Source organism: Tursiops truncatus, chromosome 8 (genome assembly GCF_011762595.2).
Source record: "Tursiops truncatus isolate mTurTru1 chromosome 8, mTurTru1.mat.Y, whole genome shotgun sequence".
Classification (NCBI taxonomy): Eukaryota; Metazoa; Chordata; class Mammalia; order Artiodactyla; family Delphinidae; genus Tursiops; species Tursiops truncatus.
In genome coordinates this window covers 68,041,100-68,054,322 of record NC_047041.1, presented here as the reverse complement: position 1 = coordinate 68,054,322, position 13,223 = coordinate 68,041,100, and the positions used below count along the sequence as shown (strand labels likewise).

The 13,223-nt window shown below is 47.8% G+C and overlaps 1 protein-coding gene across 4 annotated transcripts in view; it reads right to left on the bottom strand.

Moving 5' to 3' along the window:
- The window catches only part of INSC (INSC spindle orientation adaptor protein), a 131,849-nt gene that overhangs the window by 6,941 nt on the left and 111,685 nt on the right, over positions 1-13,223 (bottom strand). For all 4 annotated transcript variants that reach the window (XM_073808644.1, XM_033862585.2, XM_033862586.2 and 1 more), the window contains 2 exons: positions 5,796-5,862; positions 1,514-1,669 (listed from right to left, as the gene is read on the bottom strand). In XM_073808644.1, the coding sequence (XP_073664745.1) occupies positions 1,514-1,669; positions 5,796-5,862 (223 nt within the window). The remainder of the gene's footprint in view (positions 1-1,513; positions 1,670-5,795; positions 5,863-13,223) is intronic.

The following is a 13,223-nucleotide window of genomic DNA, read 5'->3' as shown; positions in this document are numbered from 1 at the left end:
TCACACCCAGGTCGGGGTGGGCCTGGCCAGGCCTGACCCAGAGGTGCTCCCATCTCTCACACACAGTCCTCTGCACGGGGTCCTGTGGAGGGAGGCGGCTGCCAATCGGCAGGGAAGACTTTCTGCTTCCTCAGGTGTAAATGGACCCTGGTCAGGGCCAGGATGAGCTGGAGCATCAAAACCAAACCCCGAAGCGCCAGAACACTGGCCAGGATGGAGTTCACCCACAGTGTGGAGGAATGAGCCACAGAAGATATTGCAGGTCTTCCCAAGAAGGAACTTCCCATGCAAGTTCTTCTGATTTTACCAGCTATAGTTAACATTTACATCTTTATCAGAGGAACTTCCTAGTACCTCTCCATCCCCAGCTGCCCATTTGAGTCAGAAAATATATTGTGGCTAAGATTATAGAAGGCTACATTTGAGTACACTAATATTTCCTAAGCCTTTACAGAGGAAAGTCAAATAAATGACTTTGCTTTTCAACCCAAATTGACTTTTTCAAACTCTAACAATGGAAAAAAATAACTCCTTATAAGATGGTATGAAAGGTATGCAGACAGATTCTGTATGTATGTATTTATCCTCCGTAAAGTCATTTTGGAGCCAGAGCTCTCTGCTGCCCCAAGGCCACCTCTTGCTGTCCTCCAAGTGCCTGGATGGTTGGCAACACTGCCATCTCCTGCCTCTACCTGGGTGCCCTTTCCTAGCCCTCACAGCCGAATAACTCCCGGAGCCACAGCTGAAGAGTCACCTCCTTGTTACATTATTTGAACCACCTGGATAAGTGTGGGCTACTTCCTCTGTGTGCCAATTGTGTCACTGACAGCCTTTGAGCATTGCTCTGTGATACTCAAGTGTAAATTTTTCTTTCCATATCCACCACCTCCATTAGGCTATAGGCCGCTGTGGTTAGGACGCGGTTATAATCAGTGTTATATGCCCAGCACTCAGAACAGAGCCTACCATAGAGTGAGTGCTCTGGAAACATTTGTTGGGTAAATAAGTGACTGACTGAATGAACGAATGGGTGATTTAATGAAAAAGTTAATGGTGGATAAATGAAGTAATGAATGAGTTAATGAATGAATGTGTGATTTAATGAAAGTTAATGGTGGATAAATGAAGTAATGAATGAGTTAATGAATGAATGAACAAAATGATGAATTCATGAGTGAATGAATGTGTGGATAAATAAACAAATGAGTATGCAAATAACTGAGTAAATGAATGAATGAGAAAATGAATGAGTGAATGGGGTCCTTGTTAACAGGAAGCCTACAAGTGAGTCACTCTTCTGGCCAACTTAAACCTCTCTAGACTCCTCCTCTCTCTTGCTTCAGCCCCAGGGGAAAGGAGGCTAAGTTGGGGCTGCACCCTGGGCCCCCATGCCAGCATCTCCCGGCACAGTCGGCCCTGCTCTGAGTCCTCTGTCACCACCGCCACCATGAAATCAGGACCGTTCCCAGCCCCGGCGCCCCTCTCCGCCCCTGACACAGCCAGCACCACTTACAACTCAGCCGCACGGCCTCCCGTGCCACATCTGGGTCTCGGCTGAGACGGGCCAGGGTCACTGCAGCCTTCTGCTGGACTCGCTCGCAGGCCGCCACCTCGGCGGGGGTCCCAGACCTTGGCTTCTCAGACAGCAGGCCCATGATAAGCTGGACCCCTGGGTGGAAAGCGATGAACAGTTGGTAGGTGCCCAAGCAGGGAGACTTCCTCTAGCTGCAGGCTCAAGCAAAGGCTGTTGGGATGACTCGGGGCTCTCAACCACAGGAGGAACTTGGACAAGCCCTCCTCTTCTTCTCCTTCTGCCCTGGGGGAGTCTCTGATTCCACATACCAAGTCACTACACCCCTGGAAGGGACATCTGGAGGATATCCTTTTAATTTCCTTTAAATGCTATAACAGCTTTTACTACATCCCTGATGCTGTGCGAAACACACAGTAAATGCACGAACCCTAAAACCTCCCAATAGCCTCATAAACTGAGCACTATATAATAATTCACTGTGAGGCACAGAGAGAGGTGAAGTATCTTGCCCAGGGTCACACAGTAAGTAGCTGTAGAGCTGGTGTCAGAACCCAGATAATCTGGTTACCCTCCATCATCTCTTCACCTCTGATGCTGGTTGCATCTGAGACAGGTCCAGAGGTAATGGGTCCCGCTGGTGGGAGGTGACCCAAACCTAGACTGGATAATCACTAGATCAAATGTTTTAGAGGGGTATCATGTACTGGAAGGGAGTGGAGTAGTTGGACCGAGACATTTAGGCTTGAATTTGGTCAGCTGAGAACCTCTCCACCCTTCCCTGAAGCCAGATCTGTCCTCTGATTGGCCTACAAAACCACACCCACATCCACTCCCACATCATGCCTTTGCCCATCTGATTCTTTCTGCAGGGGATGTCCTTTTGCCTCTCACTCTCCATTTAAATCATTCCTATCCTGCAGGTTGTAGTAAAAGTCCATCTTCTGTGGGAGGTATTCCTCAGCTGCCCCAGCCCACACCCTTCTTTCCTGCACAGAGTGGCACTTGCCAGCTTAGAAATTCAACCAAATATGGCCCACAGGTGTATTTTTGCTTTTTTTCTTGCTTTACACAGTGTCTAATTTTTTAAGAAGTTTTTGCTAATATGCAAATTGGGAGATTTCTATAAAAATCCAGATTTCTGGCATCTGAAAAATTACTTCCTGATCTGAGAAGACTGGGCCCACATTTCTGCTTAACAACAATTTGCTGAAGCTTATTATAAGCTTACTCTTTGAAATGAGATTGATCCAGTCCATGTTGAGCCACGTCATCCATTTATATCACCTGTGTGGGTCCTGCAGGCATCTAAGTTTGCAACCTGTAACTTAGACCATAGAATCCGAAGGGTCCTTAGAGTTCTTCTAGCCCAGCCCCTGCCTCTCTCCCCCATTTCACAGACGAGTACCTGAGGTGTGAAGAGATGAAGTGACTTCTCAAGTTCACATAGGAGTCACTTCCAGGCCAGTACCTCAGTCATGTGCCTCTCCAAATCTTACTTGAACCAGATGCAACTTCTAAGCCTCCTAGATCCCAGTTCAGGGGGCAGTGAGTAACTTAGTTGTGGACCCTGAGGTTATTCAGTCCTGAGGAGGGGCCATTTCTCTCTCTGGTGAGCTGTGTAAGTGCCCCATTTCTCCCCCCTACAGCCTCAGGGGATGCTGCAGGCCCTCCCTTTCTCAGCCCCTATTGGCTCTGCCACCACAAACTCTGGTCCTGGGGCAAGGGGCTTCTCTCCAAACCCCTTCCCTGGCCACTGAATGGAACACGGTCTTCTGGCTTCTTATGCCCACAATGTCCCTAAGACAAGGTCATAGCTATTAATGTCCTGAGTATATATGGCATGGCCTATGGGGACATAAACAGGGGGCACCAAAATGACAACTTCAGGAAGTGCCACAAGATTAAGAAATTTGACTAATTCCTCCAGGTCAAGGTTCCCATAAAGAAGCCATTTTCCAAATCCCAGCTTCGTAGCTAGAGTCTGACCAAAAATAGTTTCTCATATACGACCAGGTGAGCATCATGGGGGCAAGGATTTTTGTCCACTTCCTGAATGGGTATATCCAAAGTATTCGGAATAGTGCTTAGCTCAAATATTTGGAAATGAATATCAAATGAATGAATGTGAATGTATTCATGTTAGAAGCCTTACAAATATATAAAAAACAAAGTTTCCTTTAAATGTATACCTTATAAGTCTTATCTAGAAAAAGATAAGATGCAATGAAATTGGGGCTGCCTACAAAATCCAGAATGTGTTTCCTAAGTTCTGGTCAGGCTCCGTGCCACAAAAGTTGCCTGAGAGTTGTGGGCAGTTACAGCTTAGAGACCAGGTCCCAAGGCCATGTTCCCTCCTCAACATTCTCTCCAGCTCAGCCCCAGCCCCTGAGGGAGAAGCAAAACTAGCTGAAAGGGCAACACTGATGCCACTGGATTGACAAATAAGAGCTTGGACTGCCCTGGCCTGCCTCCCAGTGTAAGGGTGACCAGTGGTCAGAGATTCTGACTTTCCAGTATGGCCCATTCATCCAGCTCCCCACCACCAACACTCACACACAGTTTAGGGCAGGACAGAGACAAAATCACCAGGCTTCAGGACAAAGCATGTCAGAGTCCTCCTGGTGGGAGGACTTCCTTTCAAGCATAATGAGGCTTGCCCTGTCCAGACCAAGGAGTCCTACTGTCTTCCAGTGATCCCTGGCTGAATCACCTCCACTGCTGGTCCCTCAAATCCTGACCCACTTTGCTAAATAGTTTCTTCATCAAACTCTCTTCACTTAAACCCTATGAGACGGCCACTGTTTCCTGAAAGAGCAGATACACATAGCACAGAGCTCATTCTGTGCCTGACACTCTTCTAACATGCTTTATATTAATCCCCACATCATCCCTGTGAGGTCGATATTACTATTGTTCCCATTTTGCAGATGGAAAAATGGAGGTCACAAAACTAGTAAATAACAGAGCCAGGATTCAAGCCCAGGCAATCGTTTCCAGTCTTCACAGTCTCAACCACCATGCCCTCCTTCCTCTGCTGCATTACTTTACTGCAGATGTCACGCTTTTGTCACGTTATCACTTTTGTCCAGGTGGGGTCTCCTTCTAGACTGTGTGAGATACTCTAGAACAAAGGCAAGGACTTAACTTACCTCTGTGTCCTCACTGTCCAGCACAATGCCAAGAACCTAGTAGGTCTCAATAACTTTACTGAATGAGCCCGTCAATAGCACTTTGTAAACCATAAAATCCTCCACAGATGCCAGATACTACAATCCCAAATCCATTGGCCTATGGAGACCCACTCCCACTGACCACTTGAACTACAGGCTCTGGGTGCTGAAGGAACAGGCCATAAAAGACACCCCTTCAGCCTCTCACCCTCAGCCAGCTCAACAAAGTTTCTCATTATTAGCCCAATCACATAAAATTAACACAGAATGATGCCTTTCCATTAGTAATAGAGCAATGGGGGATGGGGAATGTGTACATGTGTTAAAACAGCGGGGCAACCAGGGAGAAGGGGCTTAACAGGCGCAGAGGCAGCTGCCTAGGCTCCCAGCACACTCCTCGTTAGCATCTCTTGGTTTCCAACTGGTTGCTAATTGCTCTCCTATTTCTCAGTCACAGGAAGCCCTCACCACTTTGTTCCCAGCTGCAAGGCAGTCAGCTGACCTGCCCTCCAGCGGAGACCTCTTAGATCAGCTTCCGGGCACCTCACCCGCACCTTGGTGACACCGTCCGCATGAGGTGGGAGGAGGGGAGCAAGAGGAAAAAGATGCTCTCAGGTGAGGCATCAAGGGATGCAGCTGCCCTGACCTGATCCCCCACCCTTCGGCTTTCTACTGTGGCCAAACCCACCCAATATGATGAGAATGATTTAAAGTTGGAATGCATCCTTTGTAGGAATAGATTTTTACTTCTGGATCATAGTGAAATCTGTCTTCCCTTCACCACCCTGACTGAAATAGCCAATTGCCACCCTCCTACCTTGGGTTTACCTTATCTTCTTCCCCGCTTTACTTTCTGCATCTGATGTTCTCTTCTTTTGTTCCGTGTCTGCCTCCCACTAGATTGAAGCCCCGTGGAAGCAAGAAAACACTTACATATTGGCCCACTTGCCCACATAAGCACGCATTCATGTGCTCCTGCAAGTGTGGAGACCCACATGCACGAATACATAGGCCTTCACACAAACACAAAGGCACAGGGTCCCACAGAGCCACATAACCTGTACGGCGTGCACACCACTGAAAAGACATACCGTTCTCCTGAATGATGTCAGAGGCACACTGCTCTAGGACAGACATGTTTGCCAAGATGGTCACAATCTGGAAAAGAGGATTGAGAAGCTAAGAAAATGGGAACGCCTGTACTGACAGGTGAGCCAGGAGCTCTACAAAGCTTTCCCTTAGCCCGTGACTCCTTATGGTCCACCTGGCCCATCCTTCCATGGTACTTTCTTCCATCCTCATGGGCTTCTGCCACTCAGATGTGTTTCCCCAGTGACTGATGCCCATTCTTCAGCATGTGACTCTGGGATGGCCCCCAGGGGCCCCAGGACACTGCAGGTGAGAACAGGGTCACCTGAGTGAAGATGGAGCCTCATCATCTTTCTGCAGGGTCCCTTGGCCCCAGGCCCTGCAATGCATACAGAACTGGCAGATTTTTGGCTAACCCCTGCCCTGGATTGGGTTCCCTCCAATCCCAGCTTCTTGCCCTGATACGGAACCCCACCTACTTTCAACCCGAAATGAATGGAGACTAAGGTTAAGACAGAGATCATGACTAGGAAACTGGAGGCAGCATTACGCCGTAAGCTTCAGGTATTGTACGGAATCTGGTGAGAGTTCATGCTCAGCTACACTTTATAAGCCTGTGGGCTGCAAGCCTTGCTTGTCAGGCATGGCTGAAGGGCTCTGCCTGTAGGAAAGGGATGCTGACACCAGGTAAACACAGACCCTTGGTTACAACCTCGTGGGCTGAGCAGCCAACAGCCCACCCCAACCCCGCCCCCTGGCACAGTCAAGTTTGCACAGAGAACTCACAGCACAAAACTGCATTAAGGATGGGCCAGCAAGGGACCTCCTACAGACCCCAAACTGTAGAGGGTGCCAAACACCACTGGAATATGTTGGAAACGTGGCACCTGTTAACTCAGATGCCACCCATGACACTGCTCCTGACATTAAATTTAGCAAAATGAAAATCCACCCACTTCCATGGAAGTGGACAGCACTCTCAAGTGGTAATTAAAATCAATAATAAAATAAAATAATATTTTTTCCTTGGTGCAGGCCTATCTCTCTTGAAAGATTTCGTCAAAGCCTGTCACATGGTATAACTGGAGGCTGTGCCAGTTAACAGTCTCCTGACACAGTTCAGGCAGCTTAGTTCTGAAACTGGATAATGAGTAGTAATGTGATGTTGACCAACAAAGCGTACTATCTAGATTTTAATGGGTTCAACATTGGCATATTACTCTGGATAATAAACGCACGTAACAAATCTCTATAGGAAGGGAAAAGTTTGCCACATTTATAGAATATCTATCTCCTCCGTTCCCCACTAAATACGTGCTAGAAAGGGATACGCCTCCTTAGGCTGCTGTGGCATCCTTATGTGTCAGCCCTTCCGGCTTGGACCTGGTAAGGGGCCTGGGTGGGCAAGTATGATGGGGTGGGTGGCCAGGGGAGGGACAGGACTTACACCAAAAGCTTCATCCTGAAGGCCACTCTGCACCACCAGATATTTTATGAGGGGAGTGACAAACTCCTATTTGCATTTTAGAAAGGTAATAGGACTGAAGGAGGGTTAGTCCTTGGAAGCTCTTTTTTCCTACCCTTTCAGGATTGTGCGTGTTTGTGGGCTGAGTGAAAAGAGTTAGAAGAAAAATACAGGTAGAAGATGCAGTCAAAAAATAGAAGCTTCCCAAGGGATTTCCCTGGTGGCCCACTGGTTAAGAATCCACCTGCCAACGCAGGTGACGCAGGCGACACGGGTTCGAGCCCTGGTCCAGGAAGATCCCACGTGCCGCGGAGCAACTAAGCCCGTGCACCACAACTACTGAGCCTGTGCTCTAGAGCCGGCGAGCCACAACTACTGAGCCCATGTGCCACAGCTATTGAAGCCTGCATGCCTACAGAGCCCGTGCTCCGCAACGAGAGGCTACCGCATTGAGAAGCCTGAGCACCGCAACGAAGAGTAGCCCCTGCTCGACACAACTAGAGAAAGCCTGCACACAGCAGCAAAGACTCAATGCAGCCAAAAATAAATAAATTTATTTAAAAAAAGAAAAAGCATCAAATATTCAATAGCATTTTGTTTAAAAAATAAAAAATAGAAGGTTCCCAAGAGGCATAAAGTGTGCAGTCTTATGAGGAAGGAGACACAAGGCCAAGCCTGTACCAAACTGCAGTTCACTTGGCCTTCTCTGGGCTGTGAGCAGTAGCAGGGGGCACAGGCTCTGTTCTCACCACTAAGGGACAGCTCCACTCCAACCATCATCAGCCTGGCCACTGAATAAAGATGATTGCTTGACATACAGAACCAAAAGAGAAGGAAGGTAGGGAGGGAGGGAGGAAGGAAAGAAGGAAAAGAAAGGCAACATAAAAAAGGAAAAGGAGGGCTTCCCTGGTGGCGCAGTGGTTGAGAGTCCGCCTGCCAATGCAGGGGACACAGGTTCGTGCCCCAGTCCGGGAAGATCCCACATGCCGCGGAGCAGCTCGGCCCGTGAGCCAAGCTGAGCTGGCCGCTGAGCCTGCGCGTCCGGAGCCTGCACTCCGCAACGGGAGAGGCCACAACAGTGAGAGGCCCGCGTACCGGAAAAAAAAAAAAGGAAAAGGAAACCTTTGTCTGCAGCATCAGGTTCATTACACTGCAATTATTAGCTGTGTCACAGGCACAGGTAGGTCTTTGTGTCAGACTAATTTAGATCCTGTTAATGAAAATTACTTCCTCTTTACAGAACCTGTACCCCATGTGGTTTTCTGAGGTGCAGATGAAGTATTCAATTAAGCACAATTTGAATAAATGCCAATTATGCCCTGCTTTGAGTCCCCCCTTTGAAACATCCTTGTATGTGCCCTGGTATAGACAGGAAGGCAGATCAACAATGTTTCTCTTCACAGTCAAGTCCAGGGATGAGATTTTAGGGACAACTGGTTTACCTTGTTGGCTACAAGATAGCAATGCTGTCAGTGGAGAGAGTACAGGAGCCAGACAAACAGTTTTCCCCTGCCCCAGGCTAAGTCATTCCTGTCTGATGGTTTTTAATTAAGTCCTATTCCTCCTGAGTGAGCGGCTACTGATCCCTCTGTAGTTATTAGGGGAATCAGAGGGTATCAGCCTCAAGAGAGGTTCTAGGTAAGAGGCAGTATAGCATAGTGGCTACGTGCATGGACCAACCTGTTCCAAATCTTGGCTCTGTCATTACTTTCCATCTGATCTTGACCATGTTACTTAACCTTTCTGTGCCTTGGTTAATGAGGTATATTCGTTTTCTATTGCTGCTAAAATAAATTACCACAAACTTAGTGGCTTAAAACAACACAATTTTATCTTGCAATTCTGGGGGTCAGAAGTCCTAATTGGGTCTTATGGAGCTAAAATCAAGGTGTTGACGGAGCTGCATTCCTCCTGGTGGGTTTAGGGGAGAATCTATGTCCTTACCTTTCCCAGTTTCTAGAAGCTACTCACACTGCTTGGCTCCCAGCACCCCATTGCTCTGACCTCTGCTTCCTCAGTCACATCTTATTCTCTCTGACTCTGACCCTTCTGCCTTCCTCTTATAAGAATCCCAGTGGCTACACTGGGCCCACATGGATAATCCAGGATAATGTTCCTATACCAAGACCCTTAATCATACCTGAAAATATCCCTTTCACCATGTAAGGTAGCCTACTCACAGGTTTGGGGAGGGGGCATTATTTGGCCTACTACAAAAGATAAAAATAAGATAATAAGACTGTTATAAGTATTAAGGGACAATGTTTTGTCAAGCACCAAGATCATTTGTTAAATAAAATGAATACTATTTGGCCCCGGAGTCTGAAAGTACCCAGGCCTTGAAAGATTGTATCAAGTACCATCCAGTACAACACCCAGTGTTGCCAAGATGTGAGGCTGATGTGAGATCCCTCCCAAAGGGAGGCAAGGTACCAGAACAGGAGAAGCCCTTCCCAGCAGAGAACCCAACAAACTTTGTGCTCATTACTTTCTGTGGCATTTTAAAATCGTTTTTCCTCTGGCCTCCCAGAGACCTTAGCAACATTGAGGCAAATAGCAAATTGAACCAGAGTAACAGGGGCAATCCCATGTCACTGATTCAAGAAGAAATGCCCCCATGTGGTAAGAGGGAGGATGGCAAAGCCTTTGACGATAGCAGACATGCGGAGGAAAAGGTTTACTCTGTGCTTGTTCTGGGAACACCTGTCCACATACCAATCTCAGGCTCATCTCACATCCGTAACAATGGCTCAGCAGTCAGCCCTGATCACACCTGGACTCTACCTCTGTGCCTTTCCTTTGCTCTGTCATAAACTAATACTGAGGACCATACCACTTAAAAGACAAGTGAGGAATACCCAGGATACCCAAATAGAGACAGGTGCTCTGATCTGATAGAGCTTACAATGCAGGAAATCTGACATATATTTAATGAAAAGTTATGATTGTTTTTATGCTGTGCAGTAATTAGGACAAAAAGGCCAAGAGTTCATAGAACTGAAATTAGAATTACTCTTTAACTACTGATGGAATATTGAGATTTCTACTCTCACTGTGTTAACTCTCTAAAGCTCTGGCAACCATGTCAACTGCAGCTCTGAGACCAGCCAGCAGAGGAAGTCCCACTGCTTCTCTGTCCTGCCCTCTTTCCTCCACACCACTTCCTCCATCAAAGAGCAGGAAGAATCAAGATAAGAGCAGTGGTCTGAAGGATGAAGGGCTCGGAGAGAGGGAGGGTGTGGTCTCCTTGAACACACTTTCTCCCTCAAGGCCAGCGAGGCAAGGGGGTCTGGGAGAAGGCCCAGCCCACTCCCTCCCTCTGATAGGTGTGATCGGGCCCCCAGGAGCTGAGAGGGCTGGACAAGTGTGGAAACCAGGAGGGCACCTGCCTAGGCCCCGAGACAGACACTGCTCCCACCCTCTCTGGTCCCTGGTCTTCTCACAGGCCTGGCTTTCCCTCCTCACTACCAAAGGCGCGAGACTGGAGGGCTGAGCTCTGGGTTTAGGAGACAGAGCCACAAAGGCCATAAAAATGCCTTAGATGTAGGTCCCAAGCCGTTGGTAAACTAAACCAAAACTCTCTCCCTGGGAATTGCATCGAGTTTGAGGTGTCAGTCTCACAGTATTAGAGAGCATGTAAACACCAGACCATGTTCTCTGGGCTTAGTTTTCCCTTGGCTTTATAGGAAGAGGTTCCTGGGGCAAATCAGGACTGGGTGTTGTGATCCTGGGTTCCTCCAAGCCTCTCTGGATCGGTAGATATGCATATATAGTCATATGCAAAGGAACTCCACTGCTTTAAGTGGCTTATAGTCTCTCTCTCTCTCTCTCTCTCTCTCTCTCTCTCTCTCTCTCTCTCTCTCTCACACACACACACACACACACACACACACAGACGCATGCACACATGCACAGTACAACCGGCAGAAACTGACACATAGATTGAAACAACACACACCATGCATTGACTCATGCCACATTACACTCACCACCACATTAACCACATTTCCTGATCCTACCTTCCTGTCCCAATCAGATTCCTGACAGTCTCTGTCTGGACCCATCCCAATCTCTGGTTCTATCAGAGACCCCTGGCCTGTTCATTACTGAGTATCTCTTTGGTTCTAACTACTTTCTGAGCATTATGCCATCTAATCATCATAATGACACAAGGAGGGAGAAAATATTAGTATCCCTATTTCACAGATGAGGGAATTGTGGCTCAGAGAGGTTAAGCAATTTGTCTAAGGTCACACAGCTAGGAAATGGAGTCAGGATTTGAACTTAGGTCTGCCTGAACCCAAAGCCTGTACTGTTTCTACCATGTCATATATGTATGTGATAGGGCTGTATAAACTATAGAGGGCTTTTGCAATGTAAGTCAAAATTGCAATCCCTGGTAACTGACATTTCTGATAAATGGACTCCCGATAATGGTATTCACAGCGAGGGCTCAGAAATGCTACAAAATCTGGACATTCTAAAATGCCAAGCAGACCATGTGTCTTCATGAGAAGTGAATATACCAGCACCGTTCACCTCTGTGAAAGCAATTAATTTCTAAAGGCCATAAAGTCATGTTCAGTGAAAGTCTCTGCTGTGGCTTAGACAGGATAACCGCATCCCTTTCACCCTAGGTTGTCACAGCTCGACAGACAGGGCAGAGATGAGCCAGCCCTTTCCCCCCACCCTATTATCACGCCTGTAGCTGGATGCCCTGGGCAGCATGACCCCTAGAAAATACCTCCTGGGGATGAAAACACAGGCCACAAAGGGCTTGTTAGGCAGGAAGTGCTTCTGGATGCCTGACCACATCCAGCTCCCCTAGATTAGCAGAGGGGCGTGGAAGAGCCCCTCTGCTTAATTTGTTGGACAGATTAAGTAGACTCAGTTTGCTGGGTTGATAGAGGGGTTCTCGCTGAGATGTTCAAAGGGAGGCGGACAAATATAGATCCAAGACCCAGAGGCTCTGCACAGCACTGGCGTCATTGGCAGATGCATTACCGGAAGCCTCAGGGGCATTTAATCTCCTAAGTGTTTCAGGAGGCGGTAAGCACTTCAGAGTCTAATTCATCTTCTTTGTCTTCATTACTGGGAGCCCTCTGATCACCTTAATCCTCCCTCTGCCAAAGGAAAGAGCCATTTGTTTCTTTAATGGGTCTTCTCTCACTAGCTAAGTGGTTGCTCTGAGTCAGGGCTGAAGGTGAGGCCATCCTGAGGACAGAGGAGAAGAGCCTGGCTCAGCGGTGGGGTGGTGGGAAGGGCGGGGGGGGGGGGCGGAGATAGGGGGATGACAGAGACAGGGCAGTGGGAGAGTGTGGCAGGAAAACACCTGACTCCATTTGCATAGAGCTTGACTACATTCTCCATTCTCTCCCCACCCTGAGCCCCTCCTTCCTAGGAATCAGTGAGGTTCCAAGAGGGGGCCAGTCACTCCTCAGGATGAAAAAGGGTCTGTACATATAGAGCCATGGGATGTCTAAGCTGGAGGAGACCATCCCACTTTACAGATAAGGACACTCCCCTCTGAAGGTTCCCCATTCAGGGCTGAGTACCACACATTCAAAGGCCAATAATAATAACAGACAGTGGCTTCCATTTATTTCATAGTTTCTGTGTTCCAGGAACTGTACCAAAAGTTTGTATTAGTTTATTCAATTCTTATTTTATCTCTGTGAAGTATGTATTATTCAATTATTTCTCACAGATGAGAAAGGTGAGGCTCGGAGTGAATTGCCCAGAGTTACATGATCACGTAGTAGAGAAGCTTTAACCGCATGTCATCTGATCCCCTAACCCCTGTTCTTACTGCCTCACTACTGGATTTTGTATGAAATGACCAGAGTTGGCTACAGGAGAGGTACTTGAAAGGAAAGGGACCTAAAATCGTGTCAGGTAGGTGAGAGACCCAGCAACTGGAGGCGTCTAGCTGAAGAAGAGAAGAGGGGGAACAAGGCAGATCCTG